We start from the raw sequence: 27650 nt of genomic DNA, 5'->3' as shown, positions 1-27650 counted from the left end.
CATACACATTCGATTTTAAAAATTAGATTATCTAAGTCGTGATTTTTATTTTCACTTTGTGCATTAAAATTGATTTTTTTACAAGATTAGAAATAAAAATAAAAACAATAATAACTGCATGCGATACTGTCATAATTGTGTATCAAATCTTTCCTTCAAGTTGTTGACGTTTTTACTCCATTGTTGTTGTTGTTTTGTGGAGATCAAGTCATTCATGTGTTGTGTGCGTTTCCGAGTTTGAGTTGTTCAACAACTATAACCCCAAATTGAACATTTCTTTAAGGAATATATTTTATAAAACAACATTAACTGACGTATTTTTTTTATAATCTAGATCAACTGCTTATAGTTACTGAATTCATAACTTTATTTTCTTTTTTCCTTTTTTTTTTTAACAATTCTTCGGATTTTTATTCACGCTTTTCAGCTTTTTTTTTTCTTACAATAAAATGTTCTTGTATTCAATTTTAAAAAATCGGTTTATTTCATTTAGATTTATTTTTGGTGTTAACAGTTTTTAAATTGGCAAATAAATTATGTTTAATCACGGATAAACAACCCTGGACAGGATTTTTGAAAATCATTTCTTGGATTGAATCAACGTTTATTTAAAAAAATTTTTTTTAAGTAATCTATCTATCTATATATATATATATATATATATATATATATATATATATATATATATATATATATATATATATATATATATATATATATATATATAGTAAAAATAGTTAGAATTATTTCAACTGTAGCTAACATCAACTATAAGTAATATAATGTCGAAAAATCGTTTGTTAAAGTTATAGATCTCAATTTTCTGTCCACACGAGTAAGTAAAGTTTAACGTACAATTGCACAGTACCATTACGAATAAAAAATAAATAAAATATTAAGAGAGAGAAAAGAAAAGAGAGAAGAGAAGAGAGAGGGAGTTGGATGAGGGAGCAAGACTCCAATGCTTCAACTCGCACCGCGGCGGTTCGCCTATTATGTTATTGTTTTTATTTTGTCAACAAAAGCAACATTAAAGGATGCAATTCTGTTTGCCATCAATATTGATTATAATGTCGTTTGGAATTTTTGTTCATATTAAAAAAATAACAAACCGTTGTATATATATATATATATATATATATATATATATATATATATATATATATATATATATATATATATATATATGTATGTATGTATATGTATGTATATGTATATGTATGTATATATATATATATGTTTATATATATGTATGTATATATATGTATATATGTATGCATGTATATATGTATATATATGTATGTATATATGTATATATATATGTATATGTATATATATGTATATATGTATATATATATGAACATATATGCATATATATGTATATATACGTATATATATGTGTGTATATATATACATATATGTATATATACGTATATATATGTGTGTATATATATGTATATATATATATATCATTATAAAAAGTAATTTTGACATGTTAGTTATAAAACGCCACAATACTTGACACTTTTTTTACATCAACATTTTTGTCTCATTCTGACAACTACTTTATTGTTGATTATTATTGCGTCGTTTTCTCTGGTTAAAATAGTGCAAATAGAGAAAGAAAGAAGAAAAAACCCCGTAAAACTTTGGTAATATTCTATTCTCATTATATAAGGAACGTTTTAAAACAACTACGTTCAAAAGAACTAGTCTTTAGTACTAACCTTCGCGGAATTCAAATTCTTCTTATTATTATTATTTAAATTTGTTCTTTCTTTTGGAAGCTTAATGTAAGTTTTTCCTAAAATATCAACCAACTGTTTTTGAGAAAATAAAATGAAAGTTCACTTGTATACTCCTCTGGTTTATATTTTTTAATTATTTTTTAGCGATAAATATGCGTTGTTAGAGATATGTATCTAATAAGTCGCAGTTAATTACCCAATTTAAATTGGAATACAAGCTAATTCCTTATTTAACGACATTTTAGCAAACAAAAGTGATAATCGTGATCTATTTCGTTTGATAAAAACTGTACAAACTTTTCTTGCAAAAAGTCAATGCGAAAATCAATAAACAACCTATTGTTAAATTTTAGTTTCGGAAAGACAAGAAAAATCTTATTTTTCTTGTGCGTATTTCCTAAAATGGGACATGCTAAATTAATTTTCTATTTCTCAATTTTAACTACATTTTAAATTCTAACCGATATCCCCTTTTTTGTATATTGTGTGTGTGTGTGTGTGTATTGTGCGTGTATTGTGTATGTGTGTGTGTTTTGTGTTGTACGTGTATTGTATCTGTGCTGCATGTGTTTAAATAGTTATTATTTCTCTGTTTCTTATTTAATGTTTAGTAATTAATATTTTTATGCAACGGATTAGCAACAGAGAAAAAGAACTTCATGCAAGGCAAATGCAAAAAACTCGAGCATAACTAAAAAAAAAAAATAAAAATAAATAAATAAATAAAAATAAACTATTTTACTTGATTACGAGCGTCACTTAAAAAAAATTCTCCAGCAATTTTTTTTTTTTTTTTTTTTGCATTATTATTACTTGTTTAATTTAGGGTATACAACCCCTAGAAATATACCAAAAACATAACAAACGGGAGAGGGGGTATTGTTTTGTTTATTTTGGGACCGTATCGAGCGTAACCATTAGTTGCGTGAGCGTTTGTTATAATTTCACATCAAGTTCTACTTGCAAAATATCACTGTCCCTTTCGGATTCAATACTAACTCTACTTATTTGGTGTTGTCTGGGAGTTTTTTACTTTCATTTTTGTTTCGCCTTTTTTAATGATGTTTTTTCTGATCCTAATTTTTATTTTTATTTCTACCCAATACTTTCTTCCTTTTTATTAAATAGGATTTTGAAAGCTAAACTTATTCATTACTGTATCGTTTGGTAAATAAATTATTAAATGGACCAAATTTTTATAAAGTTACAACTAATTGTTGTTAGGGTAATATTGCTTTAATCTCTATAAAACGATTAGATGTGAATAGATTCCAAAACTTTCGGTCTTTTAAATATGCAAAGATTTGCTAAAATTTAAAAAAATGTTTTTCAAATGTTTTTCAAATTCCAAAGGATGGCTGACTTATTTACGAATGAACCCAAATGCATTATGGTGGATTTAATTTCATAATTAAAATCCAACTTGAAAATAGAATCTTAAAAAAGTTCGTTGTGATATTTTTACGTTATTACATTTTTTTATTTCAATAAATAATCGATTAAGAGTAAACAAAAAATATGTGTAAGTCACATGAAGACGGGAAACACATATGGGCACACAAACACACGATAAGTGGTCACACGATGTTATCAATATAGAAATATTCGTTCTGCGTACAATAGAAATTGTTCGCATCGTTTAAAACTTTCGTACTTTTCCAGACAAAACAAAATGTTTGCTTGACTGGTGATGCATAATGCACAGCTAATCAAACTAAATTACTTGGATTTTCCCTATACATTTCTTACTCATTAGTTACGTTTACGTTTGACTGTCATGTCTTGCATATCCTTTTTATCGTCAAGTGATCTTCTTCGTCATGATATACGAACGAGCTCAATAAATAACTCAATAAATAAAAACATTGACAAAACGAACTGTTATCTAAAAAGTAACTATATTCTTTCTACCAATTTATGTCCAGCTTGTTCCACGCCTAGAAATGTCTTAAAAAGTTGATAGAAGTTTGTATCTTTTGGATTTTTTTCTATTGGATTTCTTTTCTTTTTCTTTTTTTTTTTTTTTTTTTCAACTATCTGCTAATATTAAAAAGTACCAACTTGATATGACTTTCACTAAGCAAGGGAGGCAACCATGTTTGGTAATTAGTGTCACAGGCTTCATTTTGAACAGCCACTGAAGAGGGCGGGGTGGAGGCTGAAAAGCCATGCTGCTTTCAGTTTCGCTTTATATATATATATATGTATATATGTCTATATATATATATGTATATATGTTTATATATATATATATGTATATATGTTTATATATATATATGTATATATATGTTTATATATATATATATATATATGTTTATATATATATATATAAACATATATATATGTATATATATATGTTTATATATATATGTATATATATATGTTTATATATATATATGTATATATATATGTTTATATATATATATGTATATATATATATGTTTATATTTATATATATATATATATATATAAACATATATTTTTTTGCTAGATTGTTTTTCGAAATGTATTTTACTTTAACAGTTTCAAAATTTCAAAAATAAATCTTTCGTGTAAACTTTAAAACTTCAAACAAAACATTTTCTGGTCCGATATTTTGATAATTTCTTAATTTCTGATGAAATAAAATGAAGCAATGCACTTTGTACAAAGTGTTCTTTTAATAGTACATGTTTGCATATAAAATTAGGCAGTACATGATGAATTGGTATCCAGAATGCATAGTTTCTGTTTTTGAAATTAGTATACAAAGTTTTCATATATTTTGCATGCAATGTATAATATCTACTTGTAGAAAGGATTGCTGTATAAATGTAAATTACACTAAGAACAAAGTCATGATAAACTTTAAATATATGACTAGTTGTTTCATAACTAACTGCATATATTTTATATGAAATACAAATCTATTTTATATGTATCATTTTGTCTGTGTGTGTGCGCGCATATATATATATTTATATATATATATAAATATATATATATAAATATCTTTAAATATCTTTAAATATATGACTAGTTGTTTCATAACTAACTACATATATATTTTATATGAAATACAAATCTATTATATATATTATATCTATCTATTATATGTATCATTTTGTCTCTGTGTGTGTGCGCGCACACACACACACACATGCACACACACACACACACACACACACACACACACACACACACACACACATATATATATATTATGTTGGTGCAAAAATAATGTCGTTTTTTGACGTCCACCCGCATGTCAAAAAAACATCATTATTTTTGCACCAACCTAATATATATCAAGTAAACAAATTGTTTTTTTTAAAAAATGTTCATTTTCATCTACAATCAATTCATAACTTACAATGTGTTGAAACTTCACACATTGCAGACACTTTGATTCTTATATGATAATTGCTATGCACAATTTATTTCCACTACAATTTAAAATTTTAAAAATATATTTTTCAAAAACTAACTAATAAGTTTAAACAGTTTATTCAATTTCTGGAGTGGATTTGCATAACTGTAGACTGTCATATCTAAATCAAAGGTATTATAATTACACCGATAAACTTTTAGGCGTATTCAAGTTTTAAACGTACGTTTAGAGTGTTATTATTATTATTGTTTTATTTTGGATTGTTTCGTTTTAGGAAAATGTAAACGAAATAAATTTACTTGTAAAATTCATTTTCTTGGTTTGTATATTTTGGTTTAATTCTTCAACAGGTAAAGACAATATAAAATAACGAAAACTTGGAATTTAATTGATTGTGAAACAGAACCGAAATTATCTCAATTTACTTGTGTAATTCCCTTTTTTTTCTGGAAAATGGTTTGGTGTTTAATAGAAAGAAAACAATATTTGTTGATTTCTTATTTTCGTATTTTATTTACAATTGAGACTTCTCTCCGATATATCATTTACAATCCCACGAATCGCTCTAATAAATTTAATTCATATTCCGGTATTAGATATATTTGCACAACTTTAACCCTCTTCTACGTTAAATTAATATAAATAAATCTGATGACGATTAAATAACTATGAAAGTGAGTTTTCATCTATTATATATTCTTATCGCTTCCAAAGTTTAGATAAACGAACATGCATGTTATGCGCTAATGTTTCCATGATTTCCAAATCATATCTGGTTGATCAGATGAAAAAAAATGAACATTTTTGTTAGTAAATAATAAGGAAAAATATGTTGTATCTTTCTAAAAAATCATTTGGACTGTCCATCCATAAAATGATTAGTTTAGTATAGTTGTGTATGTACAATATTTATTTCAGTTCAAATGAAAATATATATCTTTTATCCGATCTGGTTTAAGATAATACATTTCTATAAGATTATGTCAAATGATAATATATTTATGTATAGCATTATTTATCTGTAAATTAAAAAAAAAATTGTTTTTCTAATTATTTATCTTTATTTTAAAACATCTTTTAGCATTATTGTAGCTTGCTATGATTGTTCTTCGATTTAATAATTTTGAATTAATCCATCAATTCGATTCTTGTTATTAGTGTATTTCCTAGCGTAATTGTTTACGTTTTTTATGTCCACCTGGGAAGGAAGACCCCATCCAGATGAAGGGACATAACTCTTATGAATGGCAGGATGGAGCTTTGGCAATCGTTAGTTACCCCACAGGCAAACATTTTATTTTAATTGCTAACTTTTTTTTCTGGTTTTATTTGAGAGAATAACACGAAAAAAGTTTTAATTTGTGTTACATTATAGCCGAAAAATTTGCGTTCAATTGTTTTTATAATAATAAACAGTACGATCATCGATATTTTCATTTTTTCACTTCACACGTTACGTTTGTGTTTTTATTCTTTGTTAATTGCGGTTGCTCGAATTCTATCAACAAAAATGTTTTTCATGAAATTGAAACTGAATACCAGCGGCTTGTACTCATGGTTACTCTCACGGACTTCTATTAGAAACGACAATAAGTTTTACTTTGTTGTAAAAAAAAAAAAAAAATGACAAATATTAAATAGTGTCAATAAATCGTGTATGAAAAAAAAAAAAAAAGCAAACATATGATTTCAAACCGGAAAGCTCAATATTAAAGAATAGGATATTTATTTATTTATTTATTTATTTATTTATTTATTTATTATCCATCGTTCCTGATTGGGTTAAATTGCATTTTCCGATTTTAATTATTGTAGCTAGATATTTTCTTTCGGCATATTCAATAGAAATGTGAGTCACATATAACAAAAGGTCATTTCAATAAACTGTAAACTTCTCTTTTTTGCCAAGCAAGCACCGATCAAGAACAATTGCAGTCTATATATATATATATATATATATATATATATATATATATATATATATATATATATATATATATATATATATATATATATATAGTGTGTGTGTGTGTGTGTGTTTCTTTACTTATTCCATCACTTGACAAAGGAGAGAGAAAGTGTTAAAACAAGAAGTGTTGTAGAGTGGCAGGGTAGAAGGCCAGTCATGATTTACTATGTGCGTCCATTGTCTGCAAGCTGTAAGTACAAAAGCAGTGTGCCTGCTGGCTGAGAGAAAGAGAGAGAGAGAGAGAGAGAGTGAGAGAGAGAGAGAGAGTGAGAGAGGGGGGGCAGTATTAATCTAAAACTCTATAGACTCTCTGAATAATGATAAAAAAAAGAAAATACTACCTAATAGGGAACAAAGGAATATTGTCCAACCATTAAATTAGCTCCACACTACTTAGAGGCCACGTTGTTTACTCGACCATGGAACACGTTTCATAATAACCCAACATGCATTTTTTTTTATTCAATTAAATTTACACACAACAACAGAAATATTTTAAAGAATTATTGGGTATGAGCTATTTAATAATTCTTACTTGGCTGTGATAATTTATATGATTTTTACTTTAAGAAAAATTGATTGTTCTATTTGAGAGATAGCAACAATATTATCTTCTCGGCGCAGAAACTAACCCACATTTGTTTTTACAATTAATCTTTACCTGCTCTTATTTAATACTGTTCTTTTTATTTTGACTATAGTAAATTTTCGTTTTTGATTTTATTAACAAAACCGAATCCAAAACAGTAAAAAACAGAAGAAATAAAGTGTATTTTTGTTTATTAACATTTAATCAACAAATAACCCACACTTTGAACAGAGTTGTTGATTATGCAATCATTACACAAAAGTGTGTCGACGCGGATTTACATTAAAATATCTCAAGGATCTTCGAAGTTTTCATATTTTCATTTTATGAATATTTGTTGACGCGAGCTAAATTATAAACATTATTTTTTAAAAGCCAGCTAATTTTTATAATTAGGATTAATACCGTTTACATGTTTGTGTTATCTTTCTAGACATTTTTTTTTGTTGCTATTTTTTGAAGTTACTTCCTGAGCATTTTTAAAATTTTGTATAAAAGTTTCCATATCTAAAATATTGGAAAACGATTGTAATATTACAGTTATGTGTGTTTATCTGAAAAATATCTGTGTTGTACTGTTGTGCGTGTCATTGCTTGTGTATGTGTTTGATTCAACGCATACGTGTCAGTGAGACCATCTTACATTTTTACGGAAAAGGAAAAAAAGAAAAAAGCTTTTCTAATTATTGTTTAATAGAAATTGAATGGTCTTGGATTCATATATATATATATATATATATATATATATATATATATATATATATATATATATATATATATATATATATGTGTGTGTGTGTGTGTGTGTGTGATCCACATACAGTACTGTTTCGCTGTTTCACAGCTCATCAGTGCGGCTAAACAGGCAACTACTTCAAGCCAAGATTAAAACCTGACCGTCTGTACGACAGTGTGTGTGTGTGTAGAAGTATATATGTGCGCGTGCGCACACACAGACACACAGACACACACACACACACACATATTTATTACCTTTACAAGAAGGAAAGTTTTTGTGTACTTTCATGTAGGACTAAAGCTGGATTAAAAAGTCACCTACGTGCACACAGATGCACAGCACTTAACTGAAGAGATGGAAAACTTTTGTCAAGTAGTAGCTACTAAAACTTGTTAAAAACACTTTGAAAAAGAGTTTAAAAAAAAAACATTTAATTTTAAAAAGGAACCATAAAATAAGTGGATAGTCCTTAATCCGCGGAGTTTCGAAGAAATACTTTTCTTCTCACCAGAGAGTGGGATTTAGCAAAATGCGGGATCCGATTTTGCTTGCAAAAGTATTTGATGAAACTACAAATAAGTCATAGATCTTACTTGGTGACAAATAGTGAAGCAGAGGGAATATGGGTAATACGGTGAAGAAATATATATATATATATATATATATATATATATATATATATATATATATATATATATATATATATGACGGTGACAATTTCATAATTTGAGTAAATTATATTCTTTATTATATTTTTAACTACCATTTCTTGAAAGAATAATAATAGCATGAGGAATTTGACAAAAAAAGTACCCGATAAAATTTCAATTGTCCGTAAAAGATGTAACGCATCAACCTATTCTTATGGCCAACGAAGGCTGTTGATACACAGATGAAGGGAAATCGTTTGTGAAATTTCGGGGTTTATTAACTCAAAGTAGAAACAACACAAATATAATTTTATAAATTAAATATTATTCCATTTATAAATCAGAATAACTTTTCTTTGAGGGTGTAACTGTCTGAATTATTAACTATTACTACTTATGTTCTAATGTACGTTTAATTTTAATTGAATCGATTGAACTCAAACAGGAATTTTGAAAAGAGAAGAAATTAATTACATTTTTACCGGCCTGAATTTAGCTTAAAATAATAGTGCAATAATTATTTTGACAATTTTTAACTACTTTTCTTTATATTTTTTCTAATATTTTCGTTTATCTACCTCTTCATGAGGACAGTAGTACAGTACTCAAGTATAGATGTTATTTGTACATGTATAATTAGATGGACAGAAAAATATCCAGATAGGGTATCGATACCCTCTGAGGTAGTTTAGGTATACATCAGTGAAACCCTTTTGCCACTCTCTTCATTTGGTGCACTGAACTGTGTGTGTGTGTGTGTGTGTGTGTGTGTGTCTGTGTGTGTGTGTGTGTGTGTGTGTGTGTGTGTGTGTGTGTGTGTGTGTGTGTGTTTTAGAATTGAGCCAATGACAAAAATTTGCTGGTCGCATCATCGGATCAACTATAACGATGCACATTTAAAAAAAAAAAAGTTTTTATTTTATTTATTTATTATTTGTATGCGCATTTAATTTAATAGAGATATTAGAGAAACATGAGTTAAAGAAGCTGTGTCTCTTGAACAAGATTATAAAATTACTTACTCATTAGTGATGACACCTTGAAATGATCTCCGTGATTTACGTTGACGGTAAAATTATGGGCTTGAATGTTTTTTGTGCATTTTTCATTCATTGTTTATCTTAAATTTATCCATGAGGTTGGACCTGTCCGTTTAAAAGAGAGAGAGAGAGAGAGAGAGAGAGAGAGAGAGAGAGAGAGAGAGAGAGAGAGAGAGAGAGAGAGAGAGAAATATGGTAAGAGTATCAACTTGTCCCCTCGGGATGCAGTTTTGTTGCTGTTATTGTTGAAATCCGTTCTGATCGACCATCAACCGTTGACCAGACATTCTCAGTCAGTGGCCGGTGCTTTGCTGGGGAATCCCCCCCCCCGCCTTCTCTCTCTCTCTCTCTCTCTCTCTCTCTCTCTCTCTCTCTCTCTCTCTCTCTCTCACCTATCCCAATCCCATTGCGGACTTGCCATTTTCGGGGGAATACATCGTATATGTAGATATTTATTTATTAATCTCCCGTGAAGAAGTGTCCCTTTCTGCAAACCTTACGTGAAGCTTAACGTTTGAATTAAATACTTTACCAACAACTGCAGCTTTCACACATCATGGGCTTAAAACGATCGCACTTCACACATAATGTGTCGTCTAAAACCGTGTGCGATCAAAAGGAAAGTCCGTAGAAAACAGACACCAGTGCATTATTAGCAAGAAAATGTGGATGATCACTAGATCATTATTGATGAAGGAACAAGGAAAAACAAGCAAATTATAATAGAAAAGGCATTTTTTGTGTTAGTACTTTTGCTTCGTACTCGATTTTTGGAAATTTATTATTTCTATTGTTTCCATATATTTCATGTAAATAAATATTCTTAAACTTCAAGAGCACAGTGTAGTATCTGTTCTGATGATACACTTCACCTTTTCTGTCCTAGCTCGGTAAAGGAGAAATCCTTCATGTCTGAGGCAATTTTTGATTTATGCTTATCCAGACTGCCCTTTTTTTAATGGGAGGGCTGGATTTCCCCTACATTGAATACGACCTTGTGTCTAACTCTGCCCTCGTGGGGAGGCAAGTATATAGGTACATTTACAAAACTTAAAAAGAAACAACTTTGAACAAAATCTCATTGGAACATTTACTTTTCTTAAAATAAGTTTATTCATATTTTTTTGGCATAAAAATATTTGATCACAATTCAAATGTTTCATTTTTCTCTATTTTTGCTTAGAACCACAAACATTTGAATATAATCTGGCTTTTATTTCTGGAATCTGTCTTTACTTGTGTTTATTCGTGGGGGAATTGTACCTGTTTTATTTTTATTGTCAAATCTTATATGGCTGTGTGTGTGTTTTGCCTATACATAACTATCATATTTACATTTTTTTAAAAATAATAAATATTTATTCAAGTCAAAAATAGAACAAGGGATAACTAAAACGAATTTTCAAAAATCCTATTGATATAAATGTAACCATATTTTGAATTATTTTTTCTCTAAGCTCTCAACGGGGCAACGCCGGGGAAATACAGTGAGTATGAATTAGAATAAAAACATATTTTTTATAGATATACTATTGTCAATAGTTTTGTTTTTCTGTTTTGAACTTATTAGCTGACTACATACTTTATTTTGTGATTTTTTTCAGTGCAGAATGATTCCTTGATTTATAATGATACTTGTCTAGTTTTAAACAAATAATTTACTTTTAATATACCTTAATCTGTTAAACAATGCATTTTTATTTTACAAATATTTATTTTTATTTAAAGGTATTACTTTTATAGGTATGCCTTTAACAACTTTGAATAGTATGAATGTACGTTGATAATTAAGTTTATGTACATTTTTCTTTTACATGGGAGTCACCATTTATCAAGGCTCGAAAACCACTCGAGAATAAGGGTTAATGAAACAACAGCGTATTGATCGTTAGCGGTAGAAATGGGGTAGAAATGGATTATTTAGAGGCGGGAGGGGGGGACTCAACAAGAAGTTGTTTACATTGGACTTAGAAGACGACCATATGGTAGTCAGCTGGAAAGCAGGCCAGAGGAACAGTTACACTAACGGCAATTCCAGGAAAGAAGCCCTGTTCATGGAATTTGCATTTAGATGTAAGCAGAGATAGACAATGAGAGAAACTGTTGATGCTTGCTGTAGCTAGACGAGTGCTTTTTGTTAAAGTTTGGCAAGGGGAGAGTGCATAGATTGAAGCTCAGACGAGTATTTACCATGATGTTTTATTTTAATTCGTATGTACTTATAAAAGCTACCGAATTATATCGTTATAGTAATTTAATATTGTAATTCCGAGAATATAGACATTTTGAATGTTATTTCATTACTTTTCCCATAAAACTACTGTCCACTTGTCTATGTAATAATATTAGGGATGAATTAAAACCATAATTTACGTTAAAAAGGAAACATCCTATTAGAAATGTTATATATTTACCGTAAGTTGTGTGTGTGTGTGTATTACTATTTTTCATATCTACCGTAGAATTAAATTTTGAACTGATGTCTTTTAGTGAAGGGTCAATTGTATAATTTTCACAACAAAAGCTAGCAAATTATAATTAGCTTTATTTTGCTTTTCATCTAAGATCAAAGTGTAGTATCTGTTCTTCAGATGCTGCACTTCATTTTCTTGTTCTCTTTCGTTAGAGGAGAAATCCTTCACGACTGAGACAATTTTTATTTTTGTACCTTTTCTCCACGTTAAAAAAACGACCCTGGTGTCTAACTCTGTCCCGTGGGGAGGCATAGTAAATAGGTACAATAGTTGGCGTAACTTGGCCGTTTAGCCAAGATCAAAGTGTAGTATCTGTTCTTCAGATGCTGCACTTAAGATAATTTGTACCAGTCAATGGAGGGGAAACCCTCTATACTGGGGCAATTATTATTTTTGGTAACCAGAGTGACCCCTTTTAGGGGAGCTGGTTTTTACCTCACATTAAAAACGGCCTTGTGCCTAATTTGCTCAGTGGGGGAGCAAATAAACACCATCTGTTCTTCAGATGCTGCACTTCCATTTCTTGTTCTCTTTCGGTGGAGGATCAGTCCTTCACAACTGAGACAATTTTTTTTATTTTTGTACCTTTTCTAACGACCCTGGTGTCTAACTATGTCCCGTGGGGAGGTATAGTAAATAGGTACAATAGTTGGCGTACCTTCATGGATTAATTTAGTATGTCTCATAAATTTCCCAAATTTCAGCTTTTGATTATTTGTCTTTAAAACACATTTATTTAATTTATTCGTTTTTTTTTCGAGTGGGGGGGGGGAGGTAATAAAATGTTGTTTTTTTTTTTCTGTAATTGGTGTGTGTACGTGTATGCGTGTGTGCGTCTATTTATATTCTTAGAAATATTTTTTTTTTTACTGTTTTTGTACTTACACAGTAGTCCATAAAACAATGTCACACAAAAATAATAAAATGATAAAACATTTGCATGAAATAAATATCTCGTTTATTGTTCAGATAACAAATGCTATGTAATTGTAAAGCTGTTGACCATCTGCTCTTAAGGTCTATCGTGTTCACATTTGTTTGCGATTTACGACGGTTTTTTTTTTTTTTTTTTTTTTTTTTTTTTTTTTAATTCTCTTTATTGTACGATTCTGCTGTCCACTATAATCATTGTTTTATACAAAAAAAAGCAGAAAACGATCCGCACACTTTTTTTTCTGGTAACTTAGCTTTGAAAATATTTAAGATTTGAGATTCATAAACACCTTTTCTCCGTCCTCTACTCCATTGGCCTTTTGGACAAGATCAAAGTGTAGTATCTGTTCTTCAGATGCTGCACTTCACTTCATTTTCTTGTTCTCTTTCGGTGGAGGAGAAATCCTTCACGACTGAGACAATTTTTATTTTTGTACCTTTTCTCCACGTTAAAAAACGACCCTGGTGTCTAACTCTGTCCCGTGGGGAGGCATAGTAAATAGGTACTCCATAGTCATATTGGTTTGATCAAAGGTTGATGGAACTTTTTAAGTACTTCTTGTAGCCAGCATCTGGTTTACTGAGCAATATATATATATATATATATATATATATATATATATATGTGTGTGTGTGTGTGTAAATGTATATATATATATATTTTTTTTTTATATGGTAGTCACCACTTATCAAGGCCCGGAATCCACTCGGGGGTAAGGGTTATTGCATGTACAGTAATCAATGGGATAGTATCGTAGTAATTGTTAGTATTGGAGATTTGATAAAGTGTCTTACTTAAGGGGACAGTTCATCAGGAATTTGTTTATGTTGGACTTAAAGACATCCATTTGCTTATGTTTGACTTGAAGACATATATATGCACATATATGTGCACATATATGTGTGTGTGAATATATATATATATATATATATATATATATATATATATATATATATATAAATGTGTGTGTGTATATATGTGTGTGTGTGTGTGTGTGTGTGTGTGTGTGTGAGGTGGGAGTCTAAAAAGCATATAAATGTATGATTTTTTCTCTCTTTTCCTATTCTTATTTTACAATTATTTAAATTTTGTTAATACATCTTTTGCAGTTACTAAATTTACCTGCTCAACTGCAAGAACTATTTAACGTTGTTTGTTTCAAAAGATCTAAAATCTCATGTCATAACATTGTGAGGTGAAGGCCTTCCTAAATTAGCCATAGCTGTTTTTGATATATTAAAGCAATATGAACTAGTTCTAACTTTGCAGACTGCTATTTCATGTTAAAATTAGTGACACACACATTTATTATTGGTTAATAAAATAAATATTTTATTATCTAAGATAGAATAACATTTACTATGATTTATTATCCTTCATTTTAAGGAGTAATTTGTTTATTAGGTTAGCTATTATTTCGAAATATATATATGTCTGTGTGTGTGAAAGTGTGTGTGTATATATACGTATGTATATATACATATACATATATATATATATGTATATACATGTATGTAACGTATACATATGCATATATATGTATATATAAATTTATATGCATATATATACATATATGCATGTATACGTATATATACATATATATATGCATATATACATATATATGCATATATATACATATATACGTATATATATATGCATATATATGTATATATACATATATATATACATATATATATGTGTATATATATACATATATACATATATATACAAATATACATATATATATGCATATATCTATAATATAAAGCTGTGTATGTGGTCACGAATAGGCTCCTATATGGTTGACTATTTTAAAAAACTGATTACATATAATGATAGAAGATGTATCGAGACACAGGAATGGGTATGTTTAATCTGGCAGAACGGTGGTTCATTAAAATTGTGGTGTCTGCGTTCGCGCCTGGTCCACAAACTTTGGAAAGAAAAAATTTAAAGATTAAAAAAAACGTTTATAAGTGTTTTTGATATAGATGTACATAAGAATACTTTGATAAGTATGTTTTAACTTAAATAGGGATGGTATAATAAAATTATGGGGTGTGCGTTCGCGCCTGGCCTCCATAGAATGGAAATAGGCACAAACTTTAATAAAGACTTTTCATATCTATCTGTGTAAGTATACTTTGATAATTATGTTTCAGTTTGAAGAAATATGGTATAATAAAATTATGGGTATCTTTCGCGCCTGACCTCCACAGAATGGAAATATGTCACAAAGTTTAACAAGGTTTTTTAATATAGATCCACAGAATATTGTGATAAGTGTTTCAGTGTGAACAGGTATGGTATAATAAATTATGGGGTTTATCTATTTTATTTTTACTTTCATCATATTTTGCTTTGGTTTTGATAGCCCCAAATTCGAAGCTATCTCTTTACAACCCTTCCTCTTCATAACCTATCATACTTTCATAAATCAGAGTCCATTTTCTGTAGGCTGTTTTTTAACCCAGTCAACGACGGGTACTTTTGCAAGTATATATATATATATATATATATATATATATATATATATATATATATATATATATATATATATATATATACATACATATATACGTATATATATGCATATATATGTATATATGCATATATATATGCGTATATATATGCATATATACGTATATATATGTATATATACGTATATATATGCATATATACGTATATGTACATATATACTCATATATACATATATACGTATATAGACATACATACTTATGTATATATATGCATGTACATATATATGCTTATATGCGTATATATATGCATATATATACATATATACGCATATATACACATATTTACACATGTATATACACATATATATGTATATGCATATACATATATATATACACGCACATATATACACACATACATATACACACGCACACTCATATACACACACACACGTGTGTGTGCGTGCGTGTGTGTTTGTGTTTTTACCTGTTAATCCATCAATAAAATGATATTGTCCATCTGACATTTAAACCGTATTGGCTATTAATATATGTTTCGTCTTCTCATCGTTTCTTTCGTTTTTATTTGTTTTATTTATTGCGTAACGTTTTTCTTTCTGGATGTTGAATTATTTAGTTCCCTGCCATAAGATTGTTCTCACCAAAATATGCTTGTCTGCATTTTCTTTTCCAGAACATGATATGTTGCCTTTTCTCATAAATCAGTGGATCTATAAAGATTTGAGATACTTTACAAGTTTACTACAGAAATATTACTTGAAGAGTTAATAGCAAGCATTTTTTTTTTTTTTTTTTTTTGCAATAGACTCAAATATTTAGAAATTCATAATTATGATTAGAGCATTTAAAAAATATTCTTATATAATTCCGGTAAAACAACCTTTCTATACTTCTTGGCCTTCGGGACAAGATCAAAGTGTAGTATCTGTTCCGGCAGATACTGCAAGCTATGACTAGCTATGACTAGCAAAGACCAGATGTGGGGGCAACCCCACATGCCTGACCTTTAACCAGCTCCCATTTCCCACCTCTCGGGAGCTGGTCCCCTTTTCCCCTTCCCCCTCCCTTCACTCCTCACATTAAAAATCGGCCTTGTGCCTAATTTGCTCGGTGGGGGAGCAAATAAATACCATCTGTTCTTCAGATGCTGCACTTCTATTTCTTGTTCTCTTTCGGTGGAGGAGAAATCCTTCACGACTGAGACAATTTTTATTTTTGTACCTTTTCTCCACGTTAAAAAACGACCCTGGTGTCTAACTCTGTCCTGTGGGGAGGCATAGTAAATAGGTACTTTCAAATCTCTCTTTTTTATATTTTTGACTAGTTTTCTTTTATTCAATGGTGCAATGATTGCATATGTATATAGACACCTGCAAAACTTTGCGGATGTAATATTTATCAATTAGTTAGATTTAAACCATTTCAGAAATTACCACTATATCAGTGTCATCTCATAACATGATTTCATTTCTAAATTTTTCCTTTTTGCTTTTGTAAATCCTAATTTTCATTAATATCTTACTGTGTCATTCGCATTTAATGTTATTTTTCTCGTCTATTAGTTTACATCGATTTATGTATTTATGACATTATATTCACTTGTAATAACACCTTTTTTTTACCTTTTCATTTCATCTTTTCTTTAAAATGGTACCTTGTATGGAGACAGATCTATAAAAGCAAAGGTCTACAAAACTAAATGTAAATAAATATAATAATATTGTTAGCAGATTTTTTTTTTTTTTTTTTACTTGGGAGTCATCACTTTTCAAGGCCCGGAGGCCACTCGAGGATAAGGGTTAATGAATGTAAGATGGTATTGTACTAGTCATTAATGGTGTAAATTGGGTAGAATTTGATTATTTATGGGGACGGCTCAACAAGAACTTGTTTACATTGGATTTGAAGGCTATTATGTTGTATTCAACTAGGAAGCAAGCCAACGGAACAGTGTTCCACAGACGGGAAGTTATGGGAAAGAAGCTTTGTTCATGAAAACTGCGTTTAAATTTAGGCATATATAGAGAGTGGGGGAAATCGTATATAATGGTTGTAGCTAGTCGAGTGTATTTTTTTTTGTGAAAGTTTTGCAAGGCGGAACCATAGATTAGAATCCAGTTGAGCACTTGCCATAAAAATAACGATAGGGTAATAATTGCATGAGATAGTTTTAATTCTTTAATTTTGTCATTTTCCCCGATTCCTATTGAAGTCAATAATACTTAAATTTATTATTTGTTTCTCGTAGTTTTTATAGTGCTTTCATTTTTTTTTGCTTTCTCTGTCCATAGGGAATAATGAAATAAGATGGAAATTTGTTTATTTAAAGTGTATTAACATAGAATATCTATGTAACTCTTTTTCATTCATATGTGAATGTGCATGTATAATCTCTAGTTGTATGCTATTCCTGTTTTGATATTGTCTAATTTTAGAGAAGCCCTCTCTTAGTCGTCCGTACACGCGAACACACACACGCGCGCGCGCGCGCGCGAACACACACGCACACACGCGCGCATGCACGCACTCACACACACGCACGCACGCACACGCGCGCACGCACACACACACACACACACACATGCGTGCACACACACACACACATACAGTTTTCAGCCAGAAGGGATTCTTCACTTTGGGGGAGCAACAGTACCTTTTAAAAAAGTTCTTCGAATCCATTTGCCTTTCATTCAATTCTACACGCAACATCATTTTTCCCATGTATAACTGGAAGGAATATTCGCTTTCCTTTCAATACATATAGACGTGTGACTCGTATCTTTTTAACATTGGCAAAAAGCTTTTTATGTTTACCCACGTTAGAATAAACTTGATTCAAATGGAAGTTCTTGAAAGACTTGGCTCTTATCATTTATACAGAATGTTTTTTTTTTTTGTTGTTATGCGATAGATAAATCAGATTTTAGCATTTCTGTATTCCAAATAATCAAATAAAAGTATTATTTTTACTTGTGATTTAAGATTTAGAGATTCTTTTAGAAACTTACGCTATTATTAAACACGCAATAAAGAAATAAGTTTTATTGGTTTAGTTTCAACTTAAAAAGTATAAAAATTTAAACATTCAGTTAACATTGACATACTTTTTTTTTTTATTGAAATGTAAAGTAAGTATTGATAGGTAATTGATTTTAATTATTTTTTTTTTCTTGCCTTCTACAATAGTTGCCAATTATTGTTGATATGACGACTTCATACATTTTAATTATCTAATCGTTTATTTCCCAAACATTTTCGCAGTGGTTAATTTTGTTTTTAGTTATTTTCAACGTAAAAATGCAATATGAATGGGAAGGGGTATCATTGTAACAGCATCCCTTGCTTAGATTAGACGTTTATTAAAGAAGACTATGTAATATTCGATATTGCTTAATAAAAAAAAAAAGCCTTAAACATTTTTCCATTTACTTTATTAGCCACTTAATTCATGATCACCAATTTAAAATTCAATTTGAGTTAAGTTTTGTTTGTATTTATAGTTATCTAAAATAAGTTTTAATTTTTCATTTGTTTTTTAATCTTGAGATTCTATTCCAATTTTCTTTTAAACTATATTCATCAATCTTTTTGTATTCGTACACGTCAACACACAGGAAATAAATACAGAAAAGATATAAACATTTATATATTTTTCGTATTGATTTTTTATTCATACATATTTAAATATAAATATATATATATATATATATATATATATATATATATATATAGATAGATAGATAGATAGATAGATAGATACACACACACATATATATAGATACACACACACACACATATATAAATACACACCACACACACACATATATATACACACACACACATATATATACACACACATATATACACACACACACACACACATATACACACACACATACACACACACACACACACATATATATATATATATATATATATATATATATATATATATATATATATATATATATATAGGTAGATTGTTTCTGTTAAGCGCTTGAGGTATATTTCTTCTGATATAACTTCTAATCCTTTTTCTCTAATTTAATGTTTTATTTTATTGAACCATATTTGTTTGTGTTTTTTCTTTGATGATCAATATTTTTCTTTGACAATAAATGACATACAATGGTTCTTCATATTTACACATGAGAATTATGTGAATGACATTAATGAATACTTATTCAAGTGTTAGATTTTGAATTTTAACTTATGATTTTCATCACTTCATCCATTTTAAATCGTCATTCTAATTTCATTCTCACTTTTATCAATCATAGAAATATCAAAATATCTATAAATGTTATCGATTCCAATAGCTTTGTCTAGTTTATATCTAACGAGCTTTATTTTCCTGGTGTTGCCCTGGTAAGAGACATATTGCCGAGTGGGTTTAGAGAAAAATAATTCAAAATATAATTAGGTGTACATATTTTTTTTTTTACTAAAGTTTTTGCAAATTGTTTTAGTTTTCTCTGATTTTATTTTGGATTTCAATAAATATTCGTATTCGATTAATAGTAAATACATATTTCAATTTGTATACGCATAGGCGAGAAACACACACGCACTTAATAATTTAAACACACACACACACACACACTTAATAATTAAAAAAAAATTGTTTATTTTTTAATTCTGAATAAATTTTAGACTTATCAAAAAACAAAAGGATTACGAAAGTAACATTATATCGACATGGTTTTAACAAACATTTAAAAAAAGGCAATGCATGAATAACTTTTATAAAATCCTTATTGGGAATTGAAGGTATAAAAGATTTGGAGAATGGTCCAATGTAAATTAGATATGGTTTCATCCATCTTTTTTCCTCCTTTTCGTTTTGCTTCTTTGTGTGTGTGTGTGTGTGTTTACATTAAAAATAACTAAGTGAAAAATGATACTAACACATTGGCCTTTCTCCCTATGATCTCTTTGGTGTGTTTTTTTTTTTTTTTTTTTTTTTTTTTTACACGTGTGTAGTGCATCAGAGTTGCACTGTGATTGCAAGTGAGTGCCGGTGCAGCTGCAACAACTACTACACTAGTTCTACAACGAGCTGACATATACGCACAGACGATCTACTTAACGTGCCGCCTTATTGATGGTGAGTGCGTACTGCCTTATTACTCTACTGCTGTGGCAGGTCACCGCGCTACCACCATGACCATCACCTATACGCATCCTCCCCCCTCCCCCTGCTGCTGCTGCTTATCAAAGTTGTCACCTCCCTCTTTTTTTTGGGGGGAGGGGGTGACCCCTCCTTCCGCACCTTATATGTATTCTATCTCCTCCCCTCACTCCTCCCTCTTTTGTGTATCTCCTCCCCTTTTTAATTCTCCGCTCCTGCTGATGGCCGATCTCCGTTAATGACTATCGCAGCTGCTGCTGTTGCTGCTGATGATGCTGCTGCACTTGATGCTGCTGCTGTTCGTATCGTTGGCTTTTTTTTGTGTGTGCAGCACAATGGGGGAATCAAGACTGACCCGTTGTTGCAGTAGTATTCTTCTCCTCCGTCGTCGGCAGCAGCATCCGAACATGAAAGCCTTCTCCTCTCCTTTTCCCTCCTTGTAATGTGCACTATCTGGCAACGTGATAGGCCTGCTTTATGTGTGTATGTGTGTATGTGGAACACCGCCACCATCATCATTATCATCATCATCTTCATCATTCCATCCACCTATCATCACTATCTTCTTCCGCTGACGCTCACCCACCCATCCAACCCCCTGCCGCCGTTCACTCTGTTCTCCTCATGACACAATCTGGACAATAGGTATACCACACGCATCACCCATCACCGTTGTGTGAAACAAGTGAACAGCTACCATGCTGACATGGGCCAAATACAGATTGAACCTGGGTATTGTACTTATTATTATTACCTATTCTACCGGTTTCTTTCTACTTTGTATTCTTATTGATTCTCGATGAGCTTTGTACTTATGTAAAGATCCTTTTCACTTGAAAGACCTGTCCATCGACATCAACTTGTAACATTGTTTACTCTTTTTGCCAGCTTACAAAAGAACATGCACATTTGTTTTCTTGACATCCGATGTCCCACCCTCGTTTCACACTTTTCATTTTTCTGCTTCGAAATACGATTTGTAGTCGATTCAACCTATACTTGCACTTTATTAGAAATTACCTATTTACGCGACTTATATCTTCATCGATTACATTATTCCTACATTATGCAATTTTGTGTTGAATCATCTCATTTAGAAAAAAAAAAACAAGTTTTCAAGTTGCAGTTTTATTTATTATCACATTTGTAAGAATACATAGACTTCTTTCCAATATATTCTTTTTTCAAAATCATTTTTTTATAAAAATTACTTAAAGGAAATTATTGTTTTACTTTATCGAAAAAAAAAAAAGATAAATAAAAAAGATTTCAAAGTCATCATTAATTCTAAGATTAATATTTCTTTAAACACCTTGCTCCATTTTTTTTTATACATTTGTTAAACATTTATAACAAACGATTGAAAAATATCTACAATTAATACAAATATCATAACACACGTAACAAAAACGCAAACTTTAAAAGCTGGCTGTAGTTTTTAATCTTTATGTTTGTTTATACATGTTTACATTTCTTTCGAGAATGGGGTCTTTTACAAATATCCTTTTATAACCGCCAAAATATTGATCAGTTGTGTAATTTCATCATTAAAATTTTCATAAAATTATATCTGAAAAATAATTAAAAATATAGAAACTATTTTTTAAATAATATTCTTATCCATAATGAAAGAAACATGGTTTCTGTTTATGTAAAATATTTTAATATTTTCACAGTTTATTTTTCTCTCATTTTTTTTTCCTTAAATATTTTGTTTACATGCGCGCGCGTGCGTGCGTGTGTGTATGTATGTGTGTGTGTGTGTGTGTGTATGTGTGTGTGTGTGTGTGTATGTGTGTGTGTGTGTGTGTGTGTACGCGCGCGTGTGTGCGCGTGCTGATTACCACTCACCAGCTAAAAAGTATTTCTACAATCAAGCCTTATATAAAACTTTAAAGGCCTAGAGGGCCTTTTGAGGGGGGGGGGGTTAGACTTTAAACAGCTCACAGGCTAAGCTGCTTGGCACAAGCTGCACAGGTTATTGTCAGGGGGAAAATTCTATTTAGAGTCATGCAGTACTTTAAAAGGATCAATCTAATGATCTTACAGCTTATCTGTAACTTAGTTTTCATTGGATACTTTTGATGAAGGATTTATCTAGTAATGTATATAAAGGAAAAGTTGTCATAGTAATTGGCCCATTTTTACGTGGGGCTTGCTTGTCTAGTACTTTTTTTCTCTCTCTCTCGGTGAGTAACTTCTTGTTGACATTATTTTGATCTCATTTTCCACTGGAAATTATGGTCAACCAAGAGAATATCATAGATTAAGATATTTTACCAAATATCAATTATTAACTAAAAACTAATAGAAACCATGAATGTTTTATACTAAACGTTTAAATTGTTAAAACCAAAAAATATTTATATATTAATTTTAAATCGTTCATTGATCATAGCACTTATGTAAATGCTGTCTTACACACGTTGAACTTTATTAACTGTTAGTGAACTCCTTCTCTTTCAGTCACTAATGTATTATCTATTCTTTAAAAAATGGTACATCATGATATTCATAGTGGAATCATTTCTCTAATTATTATCTGTAATTTTTCTTAAATTGATTTTTTTTTTCATTAAGAAAAATGTAATTTGGATTTTCTATATAAAACACAATTTTATAATTTAAATAAAAAAAAGACAATATAACAGACTTGCTTAAACTGAATATTAGCATTTAAAATATTGTTTTCTGCCTCTCTCTAAATCTCTTTTGGTAAAATTTAATTTATTAAAAACTTGATTATAGGAAAGAATCCTATAGAATATTGTTTATTTTACGTTGTTCTATGAGATCTGTCTTAATATTGTTACGCTTTCAGTGTTTCTTAATTGAGACAATTAAAAAATTTGTATTATATCAAGTTGAGAATATATTTTATGAAATTGATAAACAGTGAAATTCAATTTTATTCCTTTATCATAAAATTATAACAAAAAAAAAAAACATTAAAAGAAGGAATAATATACTTTTAATTTGGTTCATATAGGTGCAAAATATATTGAATTAGTTTGAGTTGAGTTTGATAACCCCCATTATATCTAATTTCATGTACGAAATTTTCCTATGGACAGTAATTTTGCTCATCTACTTTATGTGGGTGTATTTAGACTTGCTTTAAACTGCATAAATGTGAAAATAACTACTATATAAGTGTAGCCTACCCATGAGATCTATATCCATCTCTCGTCCAATCAGAGTTGCTCTAATGCATCTGCATCGCCCAGGAGGTGGGCCTTGAACAAAACTTGATACCATAACATAGCATCTTATAGATGTAAGAATTGTCTTATTCCATTTATTTTTTTATCTTCTTCTTTTCATATAAGACCTTGAAATCCACTTCTGTACACCATAAATTTCTATTCTGCCATTGTATTTTAGTTCTTGATTTTGAAATATAATTTTCATTGGATTAGGACTTTCAAAACATACAATGCAGCAATTGTTATGCATCTTTCAAATGAACTATATAAGGTATGTGCATATTTCCGATGTATATAATAGATTAATTGTTCTTATGTATATCAATTTCTACTTTTCTGCCGTTCTGTTTTAATTCTATTTTATATCTCATTTTTTTTTAAAGAAAATTACTTAATGTACATTTTATACTTAAGTGAATATGAGAGATTTATCTCAGATTGACAATTTGTTTATATTTTAAAACTTAAGAAATACCAGAGAAATTTCCTTTGACTTATTTACCTCAAGTTTTTCTGTTATTGTCAACAAGTGTTTACTTAAGCTTTTCTGTTTTTGACAACAAGTGTTTACTTAAGCATTTCAACTTAACATTTAACAATTACAATAATTGTAAGTCTGTAATAATATGTTTTTTTAATATTTTCTTCGTTCTAAAAAAAAAAAAAATAGACAGTTCGTATAATACTGTTTACTTAAATCTTTAGAGCATCTTTTAAGAAATTTTTCAAACATTTTTCACAATTTGAAATAAGAGTTTAACATATATTGTAGGAACCTTTTCGAAGATATTTTTGACTGAATCTTTGTATTTCTTATTTTTTATTTATTCAAAATTATTTTAAACATATTTTTATTTCACCGCTAGTCTTTTTAAACTTAAAAATATATTTTGTTATATTGTAAATGTGGAATATAAAATTGATATCATTTTTATCATATTATGTTGGTACTCCCATAGTGTTCCTCGTCTCTTGGCTGACAATCATTTCGTGTCATTAATCCTTATCCTCGAGTGGCTCTTAGCCTTAATAAGTGATGAACCAACTGTAAAACAGAAAATACTCGTACAATTATCATTTTTTTCTCATACTAACGATCATTTTATCCAAATGAACTCATTTTAAAATAAAAAATACGAATTAATTTTCAATGACATGATTCTGATTATCTTCGTATTTTTTTTTATTTTTACATTATTCAATAATGATTGAAGAACATTTACTTGTGTTATCGTTATTTAGTATATAATAGATGAAGTTACTCTATATTCGACGAATTGAAAACTTGATTCAACACTTCAAGTACTCTTCAAAACAATAGTGTTATTTTATTGTTTTATCATTAGCAGCTTTTTAAAATCTTACAAATATCTGTATCACACACACACACACACACACACACACACACACACACACACACACACACACGGACGCACACACACATTAAAATTTTCGTTAAGTTTAAGTATTTAAACATTCTTATGGTGAAAATATCCTTATTGCCAAATCATTTTAAAAGAGGATCTTTTGTCATTGGAAACATAATTCTATATTTTGTTTGGTTTCTATTTAATGAACAAATACTGAAGAATTATTTCTATGCACAAGAAAAATTAAAATAGTCAATCTCATGTTTTTCTATGATAGAACGACTTGTTGGTTAGCAATTCATTGCATTGAGTTATCAGTTTTATTCATTTCATAACACTAAAATTCTGATTTGAAACTTGTTATAATTTATATATATATATATATATATATATATATATATATATATATATATATATATACACACATATATATACATAAATATATGTATATATATACACATATATATATACATATATACACATATATATATACATATATACATACATATATATATACACATATATACACATGTATATATACATATATATACACATGTATATATACACACATATACATATTTATATACATATATATACACACACATATATATATACATATACACACACACACACATATATATACATATATATATATACATATATATATATATATACACACTCACATATATACATATATATACATATATATACACACACATATGTATATATATATATATATATACATATATACACATCCTTTTGTCAAGCAATAAGTTCTTAAATCGAATATATGTCTCTATATGTTTTTTTTTTCAGAATTGAAAATTTAACCACGAAACTTATATATACACACATATATATACACACACACACACACACACACACACACACACACACACACACACACACACATATATATATAGAGAGAGAGAGACATTGTTTTTTTAAGTAAATATTTGCTAGTTTATAACTTTCTTAGATATGTTTTTTATTAATTATTCATAAATTATTTATGTAGACGTTATTTGACAATAATTTTGTAGCGTGAAAAAGCCAATAATCTGTATTTGTTATGGTTACGACTAAACAATCAGCAACAAGAAAACTAAATTGTTCTAAACGTTGTGACTAACAAAAGGACTTTTTATTGAAATTCTAAACCCAAATGTAACTCGGTTCAGTTGTATTGTTTGTTATGAATTATTAGAAAAGCCCTTGTGATTTATGGAATATTATTCACCGAACAGCTGACGAGTATTGACATTATATTAAACCAGTCGGAGAACAATACTCTTCATCATGTGTTATAACAATTTCCTTATCGTTGAACTGCTTAAATTGGGGAGCTTAGTCTTCTTTATAAATAAATCCCTTATCTGAATATTATACAATTGGATAAGCTACTCTAATAGCTTTTATCTTTAATCTTTATACCTGGGGATAAGTTTTAAATGGTAATCATCTCAATTGCCATTTAAATCTTTAATTCCAGTCCTTTATTTTTGATTTAACACCACTTTATAAACATGTCAACATTAATCCTCAAATCAAATCTTTTTTTTCTTCAATCACAATTCTTCTTATTTAACTCGACAACTTGTAAATGCCGCCTTCTTTTACATCTATATATTAGCAGAAAATAGACTTTGGTATTTAATTGAAATTTGTTACATATTTTTTATATATATAAAAATGTCTGATTTTCAGTTTTTATTTTCTAAAAACAAGCAAAATAAAACGTCTACGTGAAAATATGATAATTTATGTATGTAAAAAAGAAAAAAAAGATAAAATATTTCACTGTTAATTATTGAAATACCGTATAATTTTCTAAGTTTAAATATTATCTCATAAATTGTCACTTGTAAGTAAAATTGTGTTTATGTACCTAATGAATTTTCTCGACATTTTCTTTGAGTTTGCTGGTCATAA

General features: G+C 29.1%; 1 protein-coding gene across 8 annotated transcripts in view; it reads left to right on the top strand.

Annotated features, from left to right (window-relative positions):
• LOC145252798 (uncharacterized) overlaps window positions 1-27650 on the top strand; it is an 85386-nt gene that overhangs the window by 18748 nt on the left and 38988 nt on the right. Inside the window, exon 1 of one of the 8 annotated variants that reach the window (XM_080112747.1) lies at window positions 21383-21874. The exons of 6 other annotated variants lie outside the window; for them this stretch is intronic. In XM_080112747.1, coding sequence (XP_079968873.1) covers window positions 21841-21874 — 34 coding nt within the window. In that variant the 5' untranslated portion in view covers window positions 21383-21840. Of the gene's footprint in view, window positions 1-21382; window positions 21875-27650 lie in introns of those variants that run through there. One more of the 8 variants, XM_080112745.1, reaches the window with a different exon arrangement.

The sequence above is a fragment of the Euprymna scolopes genome, chromosome 29 (assembly GCF_053919585.1).
Source record: "Euprymna scolopes isolate OS-2025 chromosome 29, ASM5391958v1, whole genome shotgun sequence".
Lineage (NCBI taxonomy): Eukaryota > Metazoa > Mollusca > Cephalopoda > Sepiida > Sepiolidae > Euprymna > Euprymna scolopes.
This window is presented reverse-complemented; position numbering and strand designations above follow the sequence as displayed.